This window comes from Zea mays, chromosome 2 (genome assembly GCF_902167145.1).
Source record: "Zea mays cultivar B73 chromosome 2, Zm-B73-REFERENCE-NAM-5.0, whole genome shotgun sequence".
NCBI lineage: Eukaryota > Viridiplantae > Streptophyta > Magnoliopsida > Poales > Poaceae > Zea > Zea mays.
The window spans coordinates 32,603,115-32,628,757 of NC_050097.1; the positions used below are offsets into that span (position 1 = coordinate 32,603,115).

A 25,643-nucleotide genomic window follows, 5' to 3' on the forward strand; every position below is an offset into this window, starting at 1 on the left:
GTCGATGATAGGTTCTTTACTCTACTTATGTGCATCTCGACCGGATATTATGCTTTCCGTATGCATGTGTGCAAGATTCCAAGTCGACCCTAAGGAAGCTCACCTTACGGCCGTAAAACGAATCTTGAGATATTTAGTTTATACTCCTAATTTTGAAAAAGACCCGGCCTTTGTGGCCTCCTCAACGGGGAGTAGGTTTGCGAGAACCGAACCTCGGTAAAACAAATCCGCGTGTCACACTCTTTAATCGCTTGCGATTTGTTTTGCACTCTCTCTCGCAGACTCGATTATATTTCTAACGCTAACCTGACTTGTAGTTGTGATTAACTTTGTAAATTTCAGTTTCGCCCTATTCACCCCCCTCTAGGCGACTTTCATAAACGATAAAGTTTTATAACTTTTCAAGACACACGGCCTTTGTTTTGTTCATTTCTCCATCAAGACCGTTCAAAGAATTTAAATCTTAAATGTGAGAAAAATCAAGCGGAATATTTTCTGGATAGATAATTTCAGATGAAAAGGTTGTTAACTATAAAAGTTGCATCATTTATAGGGATGGCAACGGGGAAATCCCTGTCGGGTTTTGGCTCCCCGCACCCGTCTCCGCGACAAAAAAATTCCCTGCGGGGATCCCCACGAACTCCTGCGGGGGGCATTTCTTCCCTATTCCCGTTCCCCGCGGGGATAAATCCCCATCGGGGATTCCCGTCCCTGCTTGAATTATAATTATGACATACTTTCTTTGTTATTAATACAAAACATTGTCACTTATATACATTGTCAGATTTTAGAACTCATTATGTGTACATCAAAATAAACATATTTGTACAACGAGTTATCTCTTAACAATGTAATTATTTATTTTTATTATTATATATTACATGAAAACATCACCATATATAAGTTTAACGGGTCCCCGCGGGGAATGGGGATGGGGAAGGTTTCCCCGTCCCCGTTTACCCATCGGGGGAGGATTTTTCCCCGTTTACATCTCCGCGGGGGAGAACCTTCCCCATCCCCATCCCCTAAGGGCTTGTTCGGTTATTTTCAATCCATATGGATTGGAGGGGATTGATACAGATTGAGAGGGATTTTGACTTGCTAGAGATTGAAACCCCCTTAATCCCCCTCAATCCATATGGATTGGGGTAGAACCCAACAAGCCCTAATGGAGTAATTTCCCGCGGAGAATCGGGGATCGGGGCCCATTGCCATCTGTAATCACTTAAGTCCTATGCTGTCAGCGAAAATGGCCAAAACGTACGCCAGTTACTGTTCGCCATGACGAACTCGTAGTTAACGTGATAAACTAGCAAATAGAAATGTGAGCTTCGTTTTGGTGACAACTGGCAAGTAGTTAAATATCACTAAAAATTGTGGTGCCGAGGCCGCAACGACCCATTTGAGTAGACTAAGGGCGTGTTTGGTTCGTTTCGCCGTGGAGCCTGGCCGCTCCAAACAGGCTAGCTAGGGCCTGGCTCCCGAGATACTGAAATAAAACCCGTTTCTTCACAGCCTAGCTCGCAGCGAGATGCTGCATCCCGCAATGCAGGTGAGCACATGCATACAGGCAACCAAATACCGCCCCTCAGTCCACCGGATACAGAGACAAGCAACCAAACAAGCGTACGCTGTCTCACCAGCCTAGTCGGCCCATATGCAGCCTACCAAACACGCCATAATGGACTGGGCCTTGCGTACTTGCGGCCCCAAATCAGTCTTGTCCGAGCCCGAGCTGATAGTCGGAAACTCGGAATCGAGTCTGAAGCACAGAGCCATCAGAGACTGACCAGAGCCGAGACCAAGGATCCTGTCTCCTGTGCACTCCGGCGGCCGGACCACGGCGAGTCCGGGACGTAGAAGTCGCCCCGCCCCTCCGGATCGTGTTGCTCGGGAAATTGCTTCCGAGTAGTTCCCGACGCCGCGGGCCTCTAAGCCGCTGCCTCCGACAGTCTCGTGAGTCCTTGACTCTTGAGAATCGAGGGAACGCATTTACGGACGCAAGACTGGATCTGAAGAGGCGCTGACGAATTGGAGGGCCGCGCAAGCCTGGGGATGGGAAGGCTGGTCGTCGCGGCGGCGGTGGCCGTGTGGGCGTTCCCGATTGCGGCTTTGGTGAACTCCGTAGTGCCAGAGCCCTACATGGTGAGTTCCTTCTCTTCCATCCTAAGCACGTTAAGCTTGTTGAGTGTGCTTCTGGTGAATGCTGTTTCATCAGGTTGCAATGGCCTACTGAGAATGGAAGCAAACACTTGAGTTGAAGCTTCGCCAAGTGGTCTAACCAAATTATTTTCATAAATAAATTGAAAAACGCTTTTGTGTGTGTGTGTCTATATATATATATATATATATATATATATATATATATATATATATATATATATATATATATATATTACTTCTATAAATGTAAATATAACACTGAGCATTAACTCAAATGTTCAGGGTACTGTTTCCATTCAGAAATACAAGTAAGAGCTTATTCGGTTATTTCTATCCCATGTGGATTGGATGAGATTGGAAAAAATGAAAGATTTTGATTTGTTTGAGATTTAAATCCACTCAATTCACATGGATTGAGAGCAAAACGAACAAGCCCTAAGTGAAGTAACCCATGCATCATAAGCCATAGCTTTCTAGAAAATGGAATTCTCAAAGATTTTATTAGTTGAGCAGGCAGCCAAGGAGTCATGATATCTATATATATGTTAGAACTACTTGGGGATTGTTAAATTTGCCTCATCGGGTTATACATTAGTTTCAAAATTGTAGATACTTCTGAGAAAACCATGAAAGGTTCGGTGAACGCTTACCCATGCCTTGTGTTTAGGATGAGATCTTCCATATTTCACAAGCACAGCAGTATTGCCGTGGAGATTTCTGGACATGGGATCCCATGATCACCACCCCTCCTGGCCTGTGAGTTTTTGACAATTCCTCATTGCTTCAAGCTCCAATTTATCCCATCATGGATCGTTGTTGCAATTTTGCAGGTATTATGTTTCACTAGCATATATTGCTTCTTTCTTTCCTGTTGCCTGGATGTTTCGGGTAGCAAAAACATTTGATGTTCTTTGCTCCACAGCAGCTCTCAGATCAACTAATGTTATCTTGGCAATGGTCTGCGCTGTTCTTATTCATGACCTGCTTTTGTGCATCCGACCAGGAATTGGAGAAAGGAAGGCAACTGCCTACGCTATTCTTGTAGCATTGTATCCTGTTCACTGGTTCTTCACTTTTCTTTATTACACTGATGTTGCATCATTAGCTGCAGTTCTTGCAGTGTACCTATTCTGCTTGAAGAAACAGTTCTGGATCAGCACAATGGTGAATGCTTGAACTAATGCTTTATACAAAGTTCACATTTTATCTTACATATATACACTACATTGCATTCACAACAAAACCTTATTAGGATCCATATGCTTATTCGAGAGAAAAAATTAGGATCCATATGCTGACCCATATCACCCCCTTATAGAATAACCATTTTAATATAATTATTTACTGTAGGTGATAGGTGCACTGTGATCTGTACTGCCCCCTCTCCTGTGTATCTTGCCATCCTGAAGGCAGCATGTACTCCTAGATTGTTAATTGATATTTTATACCTGCATTTTAGGAACATGCGGTCAGAGTCTTGATGTTTGTAATAAATTTGTTAATGATCGTTAACTTGAATAAATTTCTTTTGTTCTGCAGTTTGGTGTTTTTTCAATACTTTTTCGTCAGACAAATGTAATATGGATTATATTTTTTGCTGCCAATGGAGCTATCACATACGTAAAAGACTTGTATCCCAAGGATAATGCTTCTCATGAGAACAGTGAACCAATACATCAGTCAAAAAAAGCTTCTGCCAGGGATAACAAAACTAGTGTTCAAAGCTTGAGAAGACGGCGAATCAATAGTCCCATAAATAAGGTCATTGTTTGTGAATCTGCTAACCCTTACAACAGTGAGTCCTCCTGCTTATTTAATTAAGAACTGATACTTACAATGACTTCTAACTGGTTTGGCAATAATTATGTTACATGCAACCCATTTGATGCCATATCTAATATTAGATGTACAGGATGTTCATACATTTCCCTCTGCTTAGAGGGCTTCTTTGCATATGTACATTGTATATCTGCCCTCTTTAGCCCTAGGAATACACTTGGTTGTCCCTATTCTAACATCTAAAACGTTTGATAATTATGTTCAGGTCTTACAGAGGAAGTGTGTGACATCAGCTTGAAGTTATGGAACTCAAAGTGTGAAATTTTGATTGCATTTGCACCATTTGTAGTTGTCATGGCGGCATTCGTAGCATTCATAATCTGGAATGGTGGTATAGTACTAGGTAAACTTTATATCTAATTGCTTCTTTTAAATGATTTAAAAGACTTCAGTTGTTTGCTTAGTAATATGTTAAAATTTGCTAAGAGCACTTCCTTTCTTTGAGTTATGCAGGTGCTAAGGAAGCTCATGTTGTTTCGCCACACTTTGCACAGTTTCTGTACTTTGGCCTTGTGTCAGCTGCTGCCCTCCTTCCATGGCATTTCACTCCCAACCGAGTATTGGATCTATTCCACTTGTCTGGAAAGAACAAAACCTGTGGTTCTCTGGCAGTATTAATGGGTCTTGGTTTAAGCTTTGTCGCTGTACATTTTTTCAGGTTTATTACCTAGGTGCTTCCTTCATGACTTTTTTTTGTCCAAGCATGAGAACTGCCACAATGACTTCACACTAAACCTTTAGATGTTTACCAGTGATGGCTAAATGTTTTGTTAAAACCATAATGAAGCGACAAGGACAGTAGCAAAGCAGTTTCACCACCTTAATGCTTCATTTTAAGGGCAGAGTTAGAGTTGTAGTGCAATATATGCCACAGGAACCTTGACTCTCTTTTTTTCTTTTAGTTAGACAATGATGTTTATCTTCTTTATTTGTTCCCAAATTATAATGAACCGATCATCTTTTGATGCAGCATTGCCCATCCGTATCTTCTTGCTGACAATAGACACTATACCTTCTATATTTGGAGGAAGGTTATCCAAGTAAACTGGATGATGAAGTACATGTTGATTCCACTTTATGTGTACTCATGGCTCTCAATCATCAACATCTTAGGTAAGTCTCATTTGTCTCATTTACTTGAACATAGGAAAGCTAACTACTCCCTCCGTTCTTAAATATATGACACCGTTGACTTTAAAAAAACTTTGACCATTTGTTTTATTCAAAACATTTATTCAAAAATGTAAAATTTTAAGTCACGCTCAAACAATCTTAAGTGATAAAACAAATTATAACAAAATAAATGATATTTCACATTTTTTGTTGAATAAGATGAGTGGTCAAAGTTTTTTTAAAAAAGTCAATGACGTTATATATTTAAGAACGGATTTATTACTTTCATAAGATTAATGAACTATATCTTCTGATTTTTCTCATCTTGCAGGGAAATCACAGACAAGGATTTGGGTGTTATCATTTGTGCTGTCAGTTGCACTGGTCCTTGTACCTGCCCCGCTGGTTGAATTCAGATACTACACAATTCCATTCGTGATACTGGTTCTTCACTCTCCATCAATTGGCAATGGCAAATTGCTTGCCATGGGATCGCTTTATGCAGCCGTTGACTTGTCTACCCTGGTGATGTTTCTGTTCCGACCATTCCGTTGGGAACATGAGCCTGGAACACAAAGGTTTATGTGGTAGTTTAGGATAAAGCACGGGAAGTTGGGAATAGAGCAAAACCTTCATTGTACCGTCGTTTTGGTTCGAACTTCTAACAGGACGATTAAGCATACATGTGTCAGGCTTATTTGGATCCTTGAGTGAATTTAATGGTAGGAGTCAAAACAATAGCGCTGAGTATCGTCATTTTCTTTTTGCCAGCCTTTATGTATTCTAGGCATTCTAATCAACGATTGCACAAGTCAAAAATAGGCAGTGGATACATTGTTTGATCACACGGCTTTTAAGGGCAACAGCAATTATATGGATTGATATTGAACAGGAAGTGCAGTGTTCCTTGCGATGAGAGGTGGTGTTGTGTGAGCTAATATTCTTGTATTGTTCTCCAAATCACTGTCGTAATTGAAGAAATGTTTGCACCGTCAACAGAAACTAACTGGGATCTTGTGATGGTTTTAACATTAGTTTCGAATTTGGGTTTTGGCTGTATCCAAATTGAGCATATTTATCATGTTTGTCGAATATGTTGGACTGGTTTCTTAGGTCGATTTTCCAATTACACAGAGTTCATGGACAATCTAAAGAAGCCATTAAGGTGATGTTTGGTTCATATATTTCCAACCGTAATTGAATATCACACTAAAAAGTAATATTGGTATATTCAAACTTATTATCGTTGGTACTCAAGCATAAATCATTACCGTTGGTATTCATATTTCCAACCGTAATTGAATATCACACTAAAAAGTAATATTGATATATTCAAACTTATTATCGTTGGTACTCAAGCATAAATCATTACCATTGTCATTTACATTTCATAAACCAAAAAGTCTTTGCAAGATTACACGAGTGAGGAATAATAATTTTTAGTTTCCTTCACTAGTTATATCCAGAAGAAATTAGTAGTCAGAGGTTTCCTTCATATCTAACTGTTTTCCAAAGTACAAGGATGCCGTACACCGAAGCTACACTGTACTTCTCGAGGACGATGACTGAACAGCTTATGCTGATTAACAGTAATGGCTACAGGGAAACCATCAATCGCAGGGCATTGTTCCCCACATCTCTTAAAGAATCCCAGTTGTTCACAACCACAAAATTTGAATTATTTTTATGTGGCGGTCTTTGGTCTTCACTAGGAACTGACCCATGTTCTCCCAAGCAAAAACAGCAACCAGGACCAGATGGTTTAGGGCCCGTTCGTTTGTCTAGTATTGGACCAGGATTCATTCCAACTTATCAAAACTTATATAAATTAGAGAAACAATCCGGTCAGGAACCGTTTCGGGCCTCCAATCTGTAAAAAACGAACAGAGCCTTAAGGATTCAGAGAGTCAATTCTGCTATCCTCTGTATTTTTGTATGATCCCTTCTTATCTTCCACAGCCTCTCCACAACTTCTTTCATGGAGGGTCTGTCTTCGCGGGTAGGAGCGACACACTGGAACGCCACATCGAAGATTTTGTTCAGTATATCCTCGTTCACTGCTTCAGTTAACATTGGGTCCAGTATGCCCCTAACATTGCCTCTGCGGTACTTATTGAAGGCCTGTATCAACGACAGACTGAACCTCAGACATCTTAAGTCTAGGACGTATGCAACAACAGGAATGAAAATGTACAAGGATGGGAAGGAGGTGGGCAAAAATTTAACCCAAAGAAACATTAAATAAGAGCTCATCTTTTATCTCTCAAACTCTACAACATACTTCTTCACTTAATCAGTACCAGTAATTTATCTGCAATCTGTTTCCAGCTTCTAACTGGCACACTGGTCTACTTCCATTGGAAAAATCACTATAGAGGAACTAAAGGGGCATTATACTACGTACCCAATTTATACCAATTAATGCTAATGGCAGTCTGACAAAAAGACATCGAAAAAAAACATCAATCCACGAATTGGTAGTGGTAGGCAAGAGTAGGGTAGAGAATACATACCCATCTCACTGTAATCCTTTCTGCTGGACCCCTCGTTCTCTCAATAGGACGACGTCCCGAAAGGATTTCTAGGAGCAAAATACCATAAGAGAACACATCACTCTTGATCGTAAGATGGCTTGTCCCCATATACTCTGGATCTAAATAGCCTGCTGTTCCTCTCACATCAGTCTCAATCTGTGACTGGTCTGGCTCAGTAGGACCAGTTCTTGCAAATCCAAAGTCAGCCACTTTGGCCATGAAAGCTTCTGTCAGTAGAATGTTTGATGACTTCACATCCCTGTGTATTATGGGCTTCTCTAAAGGCAAAAGAGGAATAGCATCAAACAAAGAATTGAGAAAAAAATGCATCATGTTTTTTATGGGAATGACAAAAAAATCTTGTTATCTGGGTGCATATCACTTCATCACTAAAAAGAACTGGAGAACATAAATGTGTTACAGAAACTTATTTTTCACTGAAGAGAGTTACATTGTTACATATCCATGGTGTTATTTCACATGTGGAACTGCATCATGACAAAAATGTTTGATTAATTAGAGATCTGGTCGCAAGTTATTATGGCCTACAACCTACTTGGATTGGGTGGTTTGCTCTACAGATTTTAGAGATTTAGTTCCAATTTGGAATGAACCATAAGGAACTGAACCTCTATCGCCCAATCCTAAAAAGACTTAGTTGCAAAAGGAATTCTTTTCAGCTTCAAAGAAGTGCACTAAGCATATTGGTTCACCTCCTTACTGCAGTTTTGAGCAGCACGAGTGCATGAATTGGATTGAAAACAACTAAATTGACTGATGCTTAACTATGTATGTGAAGTGTACCTGCATAGAGATGCAGATAAGTCAATCCATGGGCAACATCTATAGCAATTTCGAGCCGCTGATTAAATCCCAAAACTAGGCCATGTTGACCTGAAAGATGATCTCAAAATATTAGACCAATCATTTTGGATGGAATACAAAAAACTAGCAATCTGGTTTACAACTTACCATCCAAATGCTCCCTAAGAGTTCCATTTGATATGTACTCTGTTATGAGAATCCGTTCATTGGCTTTGTCAATGTAACCAAGCAACTGGACCAAGTTTTTATGTTCAATACTTTTTAGTAATGCGACTTCGTTGCTGAATTCAGCACGTAAAGAGAGAAAATTTTCCTGCCAAATGGAACCATATCCGAATCATAGTTCATACTACAAAGTATGGTCTACAAGAAAACTGCCAATGCAAAGGGAAGTTTATGAAGAAACACATGGAGAAATAAAAACCAGCACATAACATTAACATTGACTCATGGAGTAAAAAATGGAATATGAGTTCATAGTTCATCATACAACACCCATCTATCGGTCTATAAATATGGATCAAGTAACAGGTCTACAGCATACCTAAACCTTGATTTGACAGTACCTCAATCTTGATTCCCCAAAATGCATTGCATGCAACTGTGCACTAATGCAGATGAGTAATTGTATGTATATACAGAGGAAATAGTAAAAGATAAGGTCACGGTACAAATAGCCTCAACACAAGTAGAACATTCATAGCTCACCCAAACTGGCACCATGCGGGCTAAAACTAGATCATTGTAGCTAGGAAAGTTGCTAGAATAGTTGCCTGGGCAAAAATAAGTTACCTTCTTTGCCCTTTTAATAGCTACAACACGTCCATCTAACAGCGCCGCTCTGTAGACCTTTCCAAAGTAACCTTCGCCAATCATCAAGGTCGGCGCAAAGTTATGTGTCAGTTTAACAACATGTTCAAGACTGATGTTTAAAGGCTCGTTTCTACTTGGTGGCGAAGACAGTGAAAATCTAGATGGACTTGCAGGTACTCGAAGCGGACTTGCAGCAATTCTATCAGAAATCGACCTCATTTCAGAAGAATTCACTGAAAACAGATAAAATGCAATATCACAATCGACGGTGAGTGTTTTATACAACCAGAAATAACAAGCACATCTCTTGTTTGCTAGTATGAACTTTGCCTTGACAAACAGGTTAGCCATTGCTTTGCTGTGTTGTCAGGTTTCATCATGACAGAGTGATATGTCGTTTTCTGACTTACAGGAATTGGAATATTCTGCAAGAACATGGTCTTCGCTCCCATCCTTACTTTTTGACCCAAAACAGGGACAGAGGGACTCAAAACACACAAGAAACATTCCCGCAGTTGTAGCAGCTACCATAGTGCAACCTGTCTTCAGTCATCAAATAATGGGCAGAGATGTGCTTCTTCATTTGTACTTGATTTCTTTATATGAGCACATTATTATAGATACGAAACTGTCCTATATATGATTGCCACAAGGCTGTCCCTCCTTCTCGTAGGTTCAATCAAAACAGAAAAAAAAACAATAAAGCATTCGGTTTAGCAACTTTGACTGAGAAACAAAATTAGATAGTGGTAGTACAACATGACATGACAATTGCTTCGTTCTATCATCAAGAATTCACAAAATAGTCGTTTGAAGAAGGTAAAATATGAAGAATTCGATTGTGAACACACATACAATTTTGCCCTAGGAGTTCCATTGCCCCTTAGTAAATTGCCTGGCAGTAAATGATCGTGCGTTTATTATAATACAACTAGAGGTGCTGTACAGATTCAAAAAACTAGTAGTCTAGTTTCTGTAGATTTTGTACGTCTGTACTCTATACTAATCAGTCTAATTCAAACAATTACTTTGAACTCTACCGAAACCAAGTGATTAAACATAGGTAGGCAAACAGGACAGAAAGCGAAAGATCAAACTGGAATAGAAGAGACTAGCAGGTAGTTTGATCATGCACCCATAGCACCAGAACAAGGTACAAGAAAGGGAAGCACATGAGGATCCAAGGTGCCTCAAATGACATCAGTGCCAGGCCCGGTGTCACGGTGTCTGTTGCAGATTAAAGCAAAACTATAGCTTCAGGCATTTCAAAAAGGCCAGTGGCAAGTGGCAACACTGTAGCTTCACTGCTTCAGTCTTTAGAGGTCAAGCCCGCCACCGAAACCGTGCGAATCCTATCCCACAGAAAATTACTGAAAACAGCTTAGCAGTGAATCTTTGGAAACAGCTTATCTGTGCTACTCTGCAATCACCCAAGAAAACAGGCCAGATAGCAATCCAACCAATACCCTAACCGCTACCAATCGCCGGAACACGCAGCTGGAAGCCGAGTCCTAGCTGGTACTCAGGGAATTCCAAGAATGTTGGCCGAGTACTCACTGGTCAGTTGGTCACCGCAGAGAAGAAACTCGAGCGCCAGGGTCCACCGCGGCCTGCGATGCTCCCGTCCCGCCGCCCCAGCGCCTACGCAACCCGGCAGGCACGCGCGACTCCTCGGGGAAACACTTTGGACGGAAATGGCGAGGAAGGGTGTTCCTCTCTCCTTTTCAGAAATTCCCTTTTGATTTGATTTGATCTTTGCGGTGGGCACCCATTTGCTGGCTGGCGTGGAAACCGTGTGCCTCCAGCGGTAGGAGGAAGTAGCGACGCGGTCGCGGAAGAGGCCAAGACCGACGACCGGAAGGAGAAAACCGGTAAGGTAAACGACGCCGACGTGCCGGATATTGTATGGGGGCGGCTTGCTACCAGGTGGGTCCCGGGGTTGGTCGCTGCCGGACGGGCCCTTGGGTTGTGTCGCTTCGGGAGTGACGAGGAACGCTTACGAGTAGTTTGTTAGGACTGCGACGTTGGATGTCAACGCTCAAGCCATTTCTCCGGGTCAGGCACGGCAGTCAGCTCAGTCTCAGTAGCGGAGGCGGAACTATACATGTCTAAAACAGGCTGGTCCGTGGTGCAGCCCGGCGCCCGGCACGCCCAAGCATGGGAAAGGCTCGGCGCCCGGCACACCCAAACACGGGAAAGGCCCGTACCAGCCCGACCCGGTGCACGTGCCGTGCTCGGGCTGCCAAGTGAGTCCGTGGTGTAGGCACGAGCACAGCCCACGTAAGACGCGGCACGGCGCCGGCCCGTTAACCACATCCGCAGATATACTCGTATAGGGTGCGGCTCGTACCGTCGCGTCGGCGTCGCGTAACCCTAGCATCCATTTTTCCTCTCTCAGCCTCTCCGTCTCCTGTGGGCGCGTGGCGGCGATAGGTGACTCAGCTCCGGTGTCCTCGCCTCCGGTGTCGACGGAGCGGTGAACTCTGGTGTCCTCGCCTCCTGCTCCTCTCCTCTCTTGCTCCATCCTCTCTGTGAACTCTCTACATCTCTCCCTCGACCCTCGCTAACCCTAACCCTAAAACTCGATCTTCGCCAAGCTCGCTCCTCTGCCTCTGCCGTCAGCCATCCGGTTTGTGGATCCGGTGCTCCGGTGTTGCAGGTAAGGTTTTCTTGGTCTTGCTCTCGTCTCTCTCTTAATCCTAGTCCTAGTCTTCTTGTTCTTGATCTTGTTGCTTCGATTCGTCTAGGTGTGCACCGTGTGTGTGTGCGCCACACGCCGTGAGGAGCCAGAGAAGCCGACCGAGGCGGTGGCCATGTCCACGGCCTCGGCCGACGACGAGCTCAGTCTCGAAGCGGTGATCGAGGAGCGGAGGCTTGAAGCGCAGAACGAGGCAGACGATGCCCGGTGCCTCCTCCTTGGTACCACCTCCGCTGGTGCCATCGATCTGGACAGAGCCGGTGCACAAACGGGGACGGGCTCCACAAGCCCGACGGCCGACGCGAGCACCTCTGTCCCTGTGCCTGGTAAACGTTCTAGAAGGAGAGGTCCGACCTCTAAGGTATGGCTGCACTTTGAGGAGGTAACTGCGAGATGGATCTGTTAATCACTGGGAGTATTCCCCTTCTGTTGCTAGAACTGAGCTTTGTCGTTTAATAGCTAGGCTAGACCTGCCACTTTGTTTTGGTGAATCTAGTGCTTTTCAGGAGTATATAACCCATGCCCACAATCCAAGGTTTATTAAATCTTATAGGCAAACTACTGCTAGAGACTTGATCCGACTGTTTAATGAGCGTGTTGAACAACTGATTGAAGTACTTAAACATGTTTCATCTGTTGCTTTGACATCTGATATATGGTCTGGTAAAGCTAAAGAGGACTATATAAGTGTTGTTGCTCATTTTGTGAACTCTGATTGGTGTTTAGAAAAGAGATTACTTGGTCTTAGACCTATAGAGGTAGCTCATATAGGTCTTAACATTGTTGAACGTGTTGAAATGGTTGCAAATGACTTTAGCATTACTGATAAGATTTTTTCCATTGTGCTTGATAATGCCTCATCTAACAAAAATGCTATTGATGTTCTGAAACCTGTCTTTGCTGGTTATATTGGGCATTTGATACCTGCACCTACTAGGAATGAGAGTGATTTGAGTAATATATTTTTGCATCAGCGTTGTGCTTGCCATATTATTAATCTGATTGTTAAAAGTTGTTTGAAACATTTACAACCATATCTTGAAGACTTTAGGACTGCTATAACATTTTTAAACTCTTCAAATCAAAGAATTGCTTCTTATAAACAATATTGCATGAGTGTTGGTGTTAGACCACGTAAATTTGGAGTAGATATGGATGTTAGATGGAATTCAACATTCCTGATGCTTAAACATTTAGTTCCTTATCATAGCACTTTCTCTGTGTGGATTAGAACTAATTATCCTGGCAAAGATGATGGGTCTTGTTTGTTGAGTGATAATCATTGGGTTGTTGTAGAAAAATTATTGTCTTTCTTTCAGTTATTCTATGACTCAACTGTTGCACTATCTGGAATATATTACCCTACATCACCCTTAATGTTGCACCATATTTTGAAAATTGCTAGACATCTAAATGCATATGAGAACCATGAACTTTTAAGAACTGCTGTTGTGCCTATGAAAACAAAATTTCTGAAATATTGGAGGGACATACCCATTCTTTATGCATTTGCTTTCATTCTTGATCCTAGAGCAAAGATGAGGGGCTTCCATAAAGTTCTTCAAAGATTATCTACTCTTAATGGGACTGATTATAGTAGATATCCTTCATGTATTAGAACCAAATTAACTAAGATGTATCAAATTTATGAGGCCAAATTTGGAGGTATTTGCTTGACTCCTCAACCACAGTCAGGTAGTGGTTCTAGTAAGGCCACAGAGGCATGGGATGATATATATGGTGATGATGAAAGTTATAGCAATACTGGTACAGGTGGTACATCTAGTACATCTACTGGTTTATCTGAGTTAACTTCTTACCTTGACAGTGACACTGAAACTAAATTTGGGCCTGATTTCAACATTCTTATGTGGTGGCAACACCACAATCAAACTTATCCTATTCTTTCTATACTAGCTAAAGATGTGTTGACTGTCCCTGTTTCTACAATATCTTCAGAATCTACTTTCAGTCTAGCTAGCAGGGTGCTCGAGGAGCGACGACGACGGTTGACGACAGACATGGTGGAGGTGCTCTCCTGTATCAAAGTTTGGGAGTTGGCTGACCAGCACAAGCAGCATACTGTGGAGAAGGAAACCAAAGACCTTGAAGCAACCTTTGAGGATATGTACCTAGATGATGAGCAGCGAGTATCACCAGGGAACAAAAGAAAGGAAGCAGCACCACAGAGTTCAAGAAGGACTGAACTATGAACTTATTCTCTCTGTTTCTACCTATTTATGTTCTCTACTTCTCTTATCTGTAATATGCTCATATGGACTGTGGACTGAACACTGAACTATGAACTTATAAATACTTTAAGGAGCTGGCTGTACTCTTTTCCTTCCTAGGGTTTTCTCACGGAGTGTGAGTTTTTACATAGGAAGGATTTTAATGAGGCAGCATTGCACTAAAGCTCCAAACCATTTAAAGACTATTTTGTAGCCTATTTGCCTTGTTTTCTGTTAACTCTGATGAATTATGTGTATTATGTAACTGGGCCCGAGCCCGGCACGACACTAACGGGCTGACCGTGCCCCCGGCCCAGCCCGGACCGATTAACATTAGGCGTGCCGTGCCTGGGCAGGGATTTGGGCCCACGTGCCAGCCCGGCCTGGCCCGTGACACTGGCGTGCCGTGCCTGAGCACGCCAATGTCGTGCCGTGCCCGTGCCGGGCTGGCTCGGCACGCCCATTTGGACATGTATAGGCGGAACCCTCCGAGAGACTCTTTATATCTTTACTAATTTAAAGAATAGAGATTTTAAGGGTACGTACAACTCTAACACTACTGTACATCACTTCAAATATAAGATACAACCAGGTGAGTGCATGTGCGTTGCAACGGGAACATATAATACCACAATAACTTATGTATAAATGTGCGTTATACTGTTATGAGAAAATGTTTCGTAATCTATTTGTGATCCTAGCCATATATAAATTTTGTTATTTTAATCTAGCTATTTCAACCCTACATTGTAACGATCATTACCATATATGATTTTAATAATATCATATCAGTTGCATCATTTAAATGCTAAGACTATCACAATAAATTACAAGGTCTTACAATTCATACACATATACTCAATATATATAACTAGTACATCACATTAATAACATGTCCACGAGTCATTATATGCTACATATTTTTTATTTCGTGTAAGTACAATATTTCTATGCAACTGACTTATAATCAATCTTTTTGAACACTTATGTTTCCTGTGTCATGGAGAATCCTCAAAATTACAGCAGATGTTTCTTTTCCAATGACCCCTACATGAAAACATGTTTTTAAACAAAGAAACAACAAACAAAAGGTTTCATGAATACAACTAACTTGACCTACCAATGATTACAACTACACTTTGCAATCCAAATCAATAGAAAAATCCTTTTAAATCATCTACTATACCTTTTTGCATGAACCCAGCATGTGAGACTCAACATTCTCAAGGTTCATTCCTAGCTCTTCAGTTATTACCTGAATCATGATGAATTGATGAGACAAGTCGTTTTTAATTATACAGAGAAATAAAATGCACACCAGAAAGATTGTTTCTGCATAGCCCCCAGAACCTCCAGAAACCCCATATAGATGTCCTTCCTCATCAACATTTGTTAACCTGGGTTATAATAAAGAAAAAATACAAGTCAGCCCTCAGATAAATCATACAGAACAGATAAAACGAACTATGGTACATTTAGATAGTATACTGACAGTAAATGATCATTAAATGGATTTCTTTTCAAAACATGTGGTTGGAATAAAATTAGCTAAAGTTTGTAGACAGAAGTAGCAGTCAAACAGATTATAACTATCTAATAGTCATGTACTTGAGGCTGAAGGTTGTTGCAATCCAAATCAATAGAAAAATCCTTTTAAATCATCTACTATACCTTTTTGCATGAACCCAGCATGTGAGGCTCAACATTCTCAAGGTTCATTCCTAGCTCTTCAGTTATTACCTGAATCATGATGAATTGACGAGACAAGTCGTTTTTAATTATACAGAGAAATAAAATGCACACCAGAAAGATTGTTTCTGCATAGCCCCCAGAACCTCCAGAAACCCCATATAGATGTCCTTCCTCATCAACATTTGTTAACCTAGGTTATAATAAAGAAAAAATACATGTCAGCCCTGAGATAAATCGACTAGAATAGATAAAACGAACTATGGTACATTCAGATAGTATACAGACAGTAAATGATCATTAAATGGATATCTTTTCAAAACATGTGGTTGGAATAAAATTAGCTAAAGTTTGTAGACAGAAGTAGCAGTCAAACAGATTATAACTATCTAATAGTCTTGTACTTGAGGTTGAAGGTTGATGCAATCCAAATCAATAGAAAAATCCTTTTAAATCATCTACTATACCTTTTTGCATGAACCCAGCATGTGAGGCTCAACAGTCTCAAGGTTCATTCCTAGCTCTTCAGTTATTACCTGAATCATGATGAACACTGACTAACCATTTCAATCAAAACACAATAGGATGTGTAATGTGCAACATAGTTATTGCTAACATATTTTCAAGATCAATGATTACAGATTTTCAAGATAACCATATTTTCAGGATGTGTAACCTCAAAGCAACCCTTCCCTCCCTCCTGCCTTGAGCCAGCCCAACCTGCTTAGGATTTCTAGCAAGCTGCTCTTAGGCAGCACTTCATGCATATAAAAAGTGTACTTTACAAATTCAGTTATAATTACTCCTGAAAGTCGCCTAGAGGGGGGGTGGATAGGCGAAACCTGAAAATTATAGCTCTAAATACAAACTAGATCCCTTGATTAGTGGTTAGAACAAGATTCACAATTATCAGAGTATAAAACTAAAATCTTTGCTTGCAATGAGTATTGTTTTCAAGGAGTGCGGAATTTAATCAATAACAATACTATTAGAAATGTTAGTGGAGAATAATGCAAGAGGGCTTAGTTAAGAAGAAGATAAACACAACTTTTCTTGCAAGGAGTTGCTTCTCTAAATGAGAATTTAATGTCACACCCGGGTTTCGGGGCACCAAGGCCCGGGCGCGAACATAATCACCAGGTGTGCTGGGACCAAGTCTCACACATATGATGAATCATGGCACAGGATCGAATGTCACATCTTTACTATACAATAGGAGTTCTGTACAAAATAAATAATTACATTATAAGGAGACAACGGTCCAGCAACCCAAAGTTGACTGGGAGACGACGACCTAGACCTCTCACGAACTCGTCACAGCATCCTCCAAGCGCCTCAACCTGTGGTACCTGTTCTTAACCTGTGGGAGGGTGTGAGACAACAAGAGTGAGCTCACATATGTTCATCGCTCAACAAGTTGTGGGGAATAATGTGTATGAACTTGCCAAAGGTGGGAGCTCACGTGAAGTGTAAGGCTTACCAAAGAGGATGGTTAGAGCTGAGCATTGCTTTTAAAGTTGGTCAAAATTTTATTAGCAGTTACTAAGTATAAGTAAATACCAACCCAATTAAGTAGTAGAACAGAAGTAACAACATCACCTGCGATGCAATGCATATGACAAATTGAATTTAGTTCCATAAGTTAATCATGTGAGGGTCCGAGCTGCTCATGACCGTGAGCACGGCTAGTATACCGGTTTTACACTCTGCAGAGGTTGCGCATCATTACCCACAAGTCATGTTACCCATCTGCCAAGGGATCGCGACTTCCCATACACCTCTACCGAGGAGGTGAGGCAGGGTAACACTACGAGGCCTTTACAAAGTTCCACTAGCTTCAGAAAACCCGCTACAGTTTATAGGAAGCTCCAATGCAGGGACCCCTCGCATGACCGCCATCGCAGCAAAATCATCCCAAGGGCCTCCCTACACTGGCCACTCCTGAAAGGGAAATAGGGTCAAACCTTTTCCTAAATGATTTTGGTGGTTGAATTGCCCAACACAAATAATTGGACTAACTAGTTTGTTCAAGATTATACATTCTACAGGTGCCAAAGGTTCAACACAAACCAATCAAAAGAACAAGTTAGGTCTCAAAAGAAAGGAGCAAAAAGGAAACCGAAGTGTGCCCTGGTCTGGCGCACCGGACAATGTCCGGTGCACCAGGGTGAATCAACTCGAACTCTTCACCTTTGGGTTTTCCAGGCGCACCTCCGCTATAATTCACCGGACTGTCCGGTGCACCAGCAGAGCAACGGCTATCTGCACGCAACGGTCGACTCTGCAAAGTGAACAGTGGAATTCAGATGTCAGAGCAGCGAGTTAGAGGGGCACCGGACTGTCCGGTGCGACACCGGACTGTCCGGTGCCACATGAGGACAAAGCCTCCAACGGTCGACCAGCTTCAGGGCCTAACGAGAAGATGACGTGGCGGCGCACCGGACACTGTCCGGTGGCGCACCGGACTGTCCGGTGCGCCCTTCGCCAGCAGACTTCACCAACGGCTAGTTTGTGGTTGGTGGCTATAAATACAACCCCAACCGGCCACTTCATAAGGTGGGAGCCCAAGCAACATTTCAAGTCATTTGTTTGACATACTCAAGCCCTCCCAACCACTTATATTCATTGATCCATCCTATACACAAGATTTAGACCACTACAACCAACACAAGTGCCACAAAAGAGAAAGCAAGCAAGAGAGAGCTACTCATTTGAGTTTATCACTAGTGCCTTGTGAGATTCATTGATAGATAGTGTGTGCTACATCTTTGTGTTCATTTGCGAGTGGATTTTTGACTCCCATTGAACTTCCTCCAAAGTTTTGGAGGCTTGTAAAAGCTAGCAAGAGACACCAAAGAGTGTGGTGGTCCTTGCGAGGTCTTAAGTGATCCTTGAGAAGAAGAAGAGCTCGCCGGTCTTGAGTGATCGGTGGAGAGAGGAAAAGGGTTGAAAAAGACCCGTCCTTAGTGGACTCCTCAACGGGGACTAGGCCTTCGAGGGCCGAACCTCGGTAAAACAAATCACCCGTGTCATTCGTGTTTATTGCTTGTGATTTGTTTGTTTTCCCTTACTCTAAGTTTTCTTGCGCTATTCTTTGCTAATATCATTTGATGTTGCTTCAAGTTAAATTCTCATTTAGTGAAACAACACTTCGCAAGAAAGAACTTGAGTTATTGCTCTTCTCATCTAAGCCCTCTTGCTTTATTCTCATAGACTTATTAGTAGTATTGATTCATCAATTCCACATCATTTGAAAGCAATACTCTTTACAAGCAAGGACTTAGTTTTTATACTCCGATAATTGCATATCTTGTTCTAACCACTAATCAAGGGATCTAGTTGGGGGATAAAGTTTTAATTTTCAGGTTTCGCCTATCCACCCCCCTCTAGGCGACTTTCAATTGGTATCGGAGCTAGGCACTTCATCTTGAGTCTAACAACTCGAAGTGATGGCTCGTAAAAGATCCCAAAAGAACAAGAAGACACCTCCGAAGGAAAACAATGAGGTAACTCTTGAGATATTACTTTCTGATTGTTCTAATTATGATTCATGGTCTACTAGAGTGATAAATGCTTTTAAAACCATAGATCCTCAATTAGAACAAATTATAGACAAGAGTATCTGAAAGGGAATTAGGCTTACACCTAGTTCCTAAATAATTTTGGTGGTTGAATTGCCCAACACAAATAATTGGACTAACTAGTTTGCCCAAGTGTGTAAATTATACAGGTGTAAAAGGTTCACCCTCAGCCAATAAAAAGACCAAGTTTTGGATTCAATAAAGGAGCAAAGGGGCAACCGAAGGCACCCCTGGTCTGGCGCACCGGACTGTCCGGTGTGCCACCGGACAGTGAACAGTACCTGTCCGGTGCACCAGGGGACTCAGACTCAAACTTGCCACCTTCGGGAATTTCCAGGGCGACTCGGCTATAATTCACCGGACTGTCCGGTGTACACCGGACAGTGTCCGGTGCGCCAAGGGAGGTCGGCCTCAGGAACTCGCCAGCTTCGGGAAACGCCAACGGCTAGCCCGCTAAAATTCACCGGACTGTCCGGTGTGCACCGGACTGTCCGGTGCGCCTCCGAAGCAACGGTCATCTCCGCGCCAACGGCTCTCTGTCGCGCATTTAATGCGCCCTCTGCGCGCGCAGAAGTCAGAATCGCCCATGCTGGCACACCGGACAGCAAACAGTACCTGTCCGGTGTGCACCGGACACCCAGGCGGGCCCACAAGTCAGAAGCTCCAACGGTCAGAATCCAACGGCAGTGATGACGTGGCAGGGGGCACCGGACTGTCCGGTGTGCACCGGACTGTCCGATGCGCCATCGAACAGACAGCTCCACCAACGGCCACATTTGGTGGTTGGGGCTATAAATACCCCAACCACCCCACCATTCATTGCATCCAAGTTTTCCACTTCTCAACTACTACAAGAGCTCTAGCATTCAATTCTAGACACACTAAAGAGATCAAATCCTCTCCAATTCCACACAAAGCCCTAGTGACTAGTGAGAGTGATTTGCCGTGTTCATTTGAGCTCTTGCGCTTGGATTGCTTCTTTTCTTTCTCACTTGTTCTTGAGATCACAACTCCATTGTAATCAAGGCAAGAGGCACCAATTGTGTGGTGGCCCTTGCCGGGAAGTTTTGTTCCCGGCTTTGATTTGAGAAGAGAAGCTCACTCGGTCCGAGGGACCGTTTGAGAGAGGGAAGGGTTGAAAGAGACCCGGCCTTTGTGGCCTCCTCAACGGGGAGTAGGTTTGCAAGAACCGAACCTCGGTAAAACAAATCTCCGTGTCTCACTTGCTTATTCGCTTGGGATTTGTTTTGCGCCCTCTCTCTCGGACTCGTTTATATTTCTAACGCTAACCCGGCTTGTAGTTGTGTTTATATTTGTAAATTTCAGTTTCGCCCTATTCACCCCCCCTCTAGGCGACTATCAATTGGTATCAGAGCCCGGTGCTTCATTAGAGCCTAACCGCTCGAAGTGATGTCGGGAGATCACGCCAAGAAGGAGATGGAGACCGGCGAAAAGCCCACTACAAGCCATGGGAGCACTTCATCGGAAGAGTCCCACACCAAGAGGAAGGAGAAGAAGAAGGACTCCTCCAAACGGAAGGAGAAAAAGGCTTCCTCTTCTCACCACCAAGAGAAGAAGGAAAAATCTTCTTCCCACAAGCCGCATCGGAAAGGCGACAAGCATAAGAGGATGAGGAAGGTGGTCTACTACGAGACCGACACTTCATCAACTTCTACCTCCGACTCCGATGCGCCCTCCGTCACTTCTAAGCGCCAAGAGCGCAAGAAGTATAGTAAGATCCCCCTACGCTATCCTCGCATTTCCAAACATACACCTTTACTTTCCGTCCCATTAGGCAAACCACCAACTTTTGATGGTGAAGATTACGCTAGGTGGAGCGATTTAATGCGATTTCATCTAACCTCGCTCCACAAAAGCATATGGGATGTTGTTGAGTTTGGTGCACAGGTACCATCCGTAGGGGATGAGGACTATGATGAGGATGAGGTGGCCCAAATCGAGCACTTCAACTCTCAAGCAACAACAATACTCCTCGCCTCTCTAAGTAGAGAGGAGTATAACAAAGTACAAGGGTTGAAGAGCGCCAAGGAGATTTGGGATTTACTCAAGATCGCGCATGAAGGTGATGAGCTCACCAAGATCACCAAGCGGGAAACGATTGAGGGGGAGCTCGGTCGGTTCCGGCTTCGCAAAGGGGAGGAGCCACAACACATGTACAATCGGCTCAAGACCTTGGTGAACCAAGCGCGCAACCTCGGGAGCGTAAAGTGGGATGACCACGAGGTGGTTAAGGTTATTCTAAGATCACTTATTTTCCTTAACCCTACTCAAGTTCAATTAATCCGTGGTAATCCTAGATATACCAAAATGACCCCCGAGGAAGTTATCGGAAATTTTGTGAGTTTTGAATGCATGATCGAAGGCTCGAGGAAGATCAACGAGCTTGATGATGCCACCACATCCGAAGCTCAACCCGTTGCATTCAAAGCAACGGAGGAGAAGAAGGAGGAGTCTACACCAAGTCGACAACCAATCGACGCCTCCAAGCTTGACAATGAGGAGATGGCGCTCGTCATCAAGAGCTTCCGCCAAATCCTCAAACAAAGGAGGGGGAAAGACTACAAGCCCCGCTCCAAGAAGGTTTGCTACAAATGTGGTAAGCCCGGTCATTTTATTGCTAAATGTCCTATATCTAGTGACAGTGACCGAGGCGACGACAAGAAGGGGAGAAGAAAGGAGAAGAAGAGGTACTACAAGAAGAAGGGCGGCGATGCCCATGTTTGTCGGGAATGGGATTCCGACGAGAGCTCAAGCGACTCCTCCGACGACGAGGACGCCGCCAACATCGCCGTCACCAAGGGACTCCTCTTCCCCAACGTCGGCCACAAGTGCCTCATGGCAAAGGACGGCAAAAAGAAGGTTAAATCTAAATCCTCCACTAAATATGAATCCTCTAGTGATGACAATGCTAGTGATGAGGAAGATAATTTGCGTTCCCTTTTTGCCAACCTTAACATAGCTCAAAAGGAAAAATTGAATGAATTGGTTAGTGCTATTCATGAAAAGGATGACCTTTTGGATTCCCAAGAGGATTGTCTAATTAAAGAAAACAAAAAACATGTTAAGGTTAAAAAGGCTTATGCTCTTGAAATTGAGAAATGTGAAAAATTATCTAGTGAGCTAAGCACTTGTCGTGAGATGATTGACAACCTTAGAAATGAAAATGCTATCTTAAATGCTAAGGTTGATTCACATGTTTGTAATGTTTCAATTCCCAATCTTAGAGATGATAATGTTGACTTGCTTGCTAAGATTGATGAATTGAATGTATCTCTTGCTAGCCTTAGATTAGAGAATGAAAATTTAATTGCTAAGGCTAAAGATTTTGATGTTTGCAATGCTACTATTTCCGACCTTAGAACTAAAAATGACATATTACAAGCTAAGGTTGTAGAATTAAAATCTTGCAAACCCTCTACATCTATTGTTGAGCATGTATCTATTTGTACTAGATGTAGAAATATTGATGTTAATGCTATTCATGATCACATGTCGTTAATTAAACAACAAAATGATCACATAGCAAAATTAGATGCTAAAATTGCCGAGCATAACTTAGAAAATGAAAAATTTAAATTTGCTAGAAGTATGCTCTATAATGGGAGACGCCCTGGCATCAAGGATGGCATTGGCTTCCAAAGGGGAGACAATGTCAAACTTAATGCCCCTCCTAAGAACTTGTCTAACTTTGTTAAGGGCAAGGCTCCCATGCCTCAGGATAACGAGGGCTACATTTTGTACCCTGCCGGTTATCCCGAGAGCAAAATTAGGAAAATTCATTCTAGGAAGTCTCACTCTGGCCCTAATTATGCTTTTATGTATAAGGGTGAGACATCTAGCTCTAGGCAACCAACCCATGCCAAGTTGCCTAGAAAGAAAACTCCTAATGCATCAAATGATCATGCCATTTCATTTAAAACTTTTGATGCTTCTTATGTGCTTACTAACAAATCCGGCAAAGTAGTTGCTAAGTTTGTTGGGGGCAAACACAAGGGTTCCAAGACTTGTGTTTGGGTACCCAAAGTTCTTGTTTCTGATGCCAAAGGACCCAAAACCGTTTGGGTACCTAAAGTCAAGAACTAAAATTGTTTTGTAGGTTTATGCATCCGGGGGCTCAAGTTGGATACTCGACAGCGGGTGCACAAACCACATGACAGGGGAGAAAAGGATGTTCTCCTCATATGAGAAAAACCAAGATCCCCAACGAGCTATCACATTCGGGGATGGAAATCAAGGTTTGGTCAAAGGATTGGGTAAAATTGCTATATCTCCTGACCATTCTATTTCCAATGTTTTTCTTGTAGATTCTTTAGATTACAACTTGCTTTCTGTTTCACAATTATGTCAAATGGGCTACAACTGTCTTTTTACTGATGTAGGTGTCACTGTCTTTAGAAGAAGTGATGATTCAATAGCATTTAAGGGTGTGTTAGAGGGTTAGCTATACTTAGTAGATTTTGATAGAGCTGAGCTCGACACATGCTTAATTGCTAAGACTAACATGGGTTGGCTCTGGCACCGCCGACTAGCCCATGTTGGGATGAAGAATCTTCATAAGCTTCTAAAGGGAGAGCACATTTTAGGATTAACAAATGTTCATTTTGAGAAAGACAGGATTTGTAGCGCATGCCAGGCGGGGAAGCAAGTTGGAGTCCATCATCCACACAAGAACATCATGACGACCGATAGGCCGCTTGAGCTACTCCACATGGATCTTTTCGGCCCGATTGCTTACTTAAGCATCGGCGGGAGTAAGTATTGTCTTGTAATAGTGGATGATTATTCTCGCTTCACTTGGGTATTCTTTTTACAGGAAAAATCTCAAACCCAAGAGACTTTAAAGGGATTCTTGAGACGGGCTCAAAATGAGTTCGGCTTAAGGATCAAGAAAATAAGAAGCGACAATGGGACGGAGTTCAAGAACTCTCAAATTGAAGGCTTCCTTGAGGAGGAGGGCATCAAGCATGAGTTCTCCTCTCCCTACACGCCACAACAAAATGGTGTAGTGGAAAGGAAGAATCGAACTCTATTGGACATGGCAAGAACCATGCTTGATGAGTACAAGACACCGGACCGGTTTTGGGCCGAAGCGGTCAACACCGCCTGCTACGCCATCAACCGGTTATATCTTCACCGAATCCTCAAGAAGACATCATATGAACTCCTAACCGGTAAAAAGCCCAACATTTCATACTTTAGAGTTTTTGGTAGCAAATGCTTTATTCTTGTTAAAAGAGGTAGAAAATCTAAATTTGCTCCTAAAACTGTAGAAGGGTTTTTACTTGGTTATGACTCAAACACAAGGGCATATAGGGTCTTTAACAAGTCCACTGGACTAGTTGAAGTCTCATGTGACGTTGTGTTTGATGAAACTAACGGCTCTCAAGTAGAGCAAGTTGATCTTGATGAAATAGGTAATGAAGAGGCTCCGTGCATCGCGCTAAGGAACATGTCCATTGGGGATGTGTGTCCTAGGGAATCCGAAAGGCCTCCAAGTGCACAAGATCAACCATCCTCCTCAATGCAAGCATCTCCACCAACTCAAAATGAGGATGAGGCTCACGTTGATGAAGGGCAAAATCAAGAAGATGAGTCACCTCAAGATGATGGCAATGATCAAGGGGGAGATGCAAATGATCAAGAAATGGAGGATGAGGAAGAACCAAGGCCGCCACACCCAAGAGTCCACCAAGCAATTCAACGAGATCACCCCGTCGACACCATCCTCGGCGATATTCATAAGGGGGTAACCACTAGATCTCGTGTTGCTCATTTTTGTGAACATTACTCTTTTGTCTCCTCTATTGAGCCACACAGGGTAGAGGAAGCACTTCAAGATTCGGACTGGGTGGTGGCGATGCAAGAGGAGCTCAACAATTTCACGAGGAACGAGGTATGGCATTTAGTTCCACGTCCTAACCAAAATGTTGTAGGAACCAAATGGGTCTTCCGCAACAAGCAAGATGAGCATGGTGTGGTGACAAGGAACAAAGCTCGACTCGTGGCCAAAGGGTATTCACAAGTCGAAGGTTTGAATTTCGGTGAAACCTATGCACCCGTAGCTAGGCTTGAGTCAATTCGCATATTATTGGCCTATGCTACTTACCATGGCTTTAAGCTCTATCAAATGGACGTG

At 42.7% G+C, this 25,643-nt stretch overlaps 2 protein-coding genes across 11 annotated transcripts; one reads left to right on the forward strand and one right to left on the reverse strand.

Annotated features, from left to right (window-relative positions):
• The first annotated feature begins 1,722 nt into the window (after positions 1–1,722).
• Positions 1,723–6,117, forward strand: LOC100384825 (Dol-P-Glc:Glc(2)Man(9)GlcNAc(2)-PP-Dol alpha-12-glucosyltransferase). 4 transcript variants are annotated; one of them, XM_008670290.3, is made up of 8 exons: positions 1,723–2,145; positions 2,831–2,993; positions 3,086–3,327; positions 3,703–3,958; positions 4,208–4,345; positions 4,456–4,660; positions 4,973–5,115; positions 5,447–6,117. In XM_008670290.3, exons 2-8 carry the CDS (start codon positions 2,969–2,971, stop codon positions 5,704–5,706), a joined length of 1,269 nt encoding a protein of 422 aa, XP_008668512.1. In that variant the 5' UTR covers positions 1,723–2,145; positions 2,831–2,968; the 3' UTR covers positions 5,707–6,117. The 4 variants fall into 4 exon arrangements, with proteins under 4 accessions (XP_008668512.1, XP_008668513.1, XP_008668511.1 ...); XM_008670291.3 differs by having other exon boundaries at positions 3,089–3,327; XM_008670289.4 differs by having other exon boundaries at positions 2,831–2,919; positions 3,011–3,327.
• A 309-nt stretch (positions 6,118–6,426) lies between these two features.
• Positions 6,427–11,266, reverse strand: LOC100382341 (uncharacterized). 7 transcript variants are annotated; one of them, XM_008670116.3, is made up of 8 exons: positions 10,845–11,148; positions 9,698–9,950; positions 9,422–9,520; positions 9,267–9,337; positions 8,622–8,787; positions 8,454–8,543; positions 7,629–7,927; positions 6,427–7,236 (listed from the first exon to the last, which is right to left on the reverse strand). In XM_008670116.3, the coding sequence occupies exons 2-8, from the start codon at positions 9,816–9,818 to the stop codon at positions 7,015–7,017; spliced, it is 1,068 nt and encodes a 355-aa protein (XP_008668338.1). In that variant the 5' UTR covers positions 9,819–9,950; positions 10,845–11,148; the 3' UTR covers positions 6,427–7,014. The 7 variants fall into 7 exon arrangements, with proteins under 7 accessions (XP_008668338.1, XP_035820793.1, XP_035820792.1 ...); XM_020547850.2 differs by adding an exon at positions 10,460–10,639 and having other exon boundaries at positions 6,445–7,236; positions 9,267–9,520; positions 10,845–11,049; NM_001175088.1 differs by having other exon boundaries at positions 6,428–7,236; positions 9,422–9,950; positions 10,845–10,979.
• Positions 11,267–25,643: the final 14,377 nt, after the last annotated feature.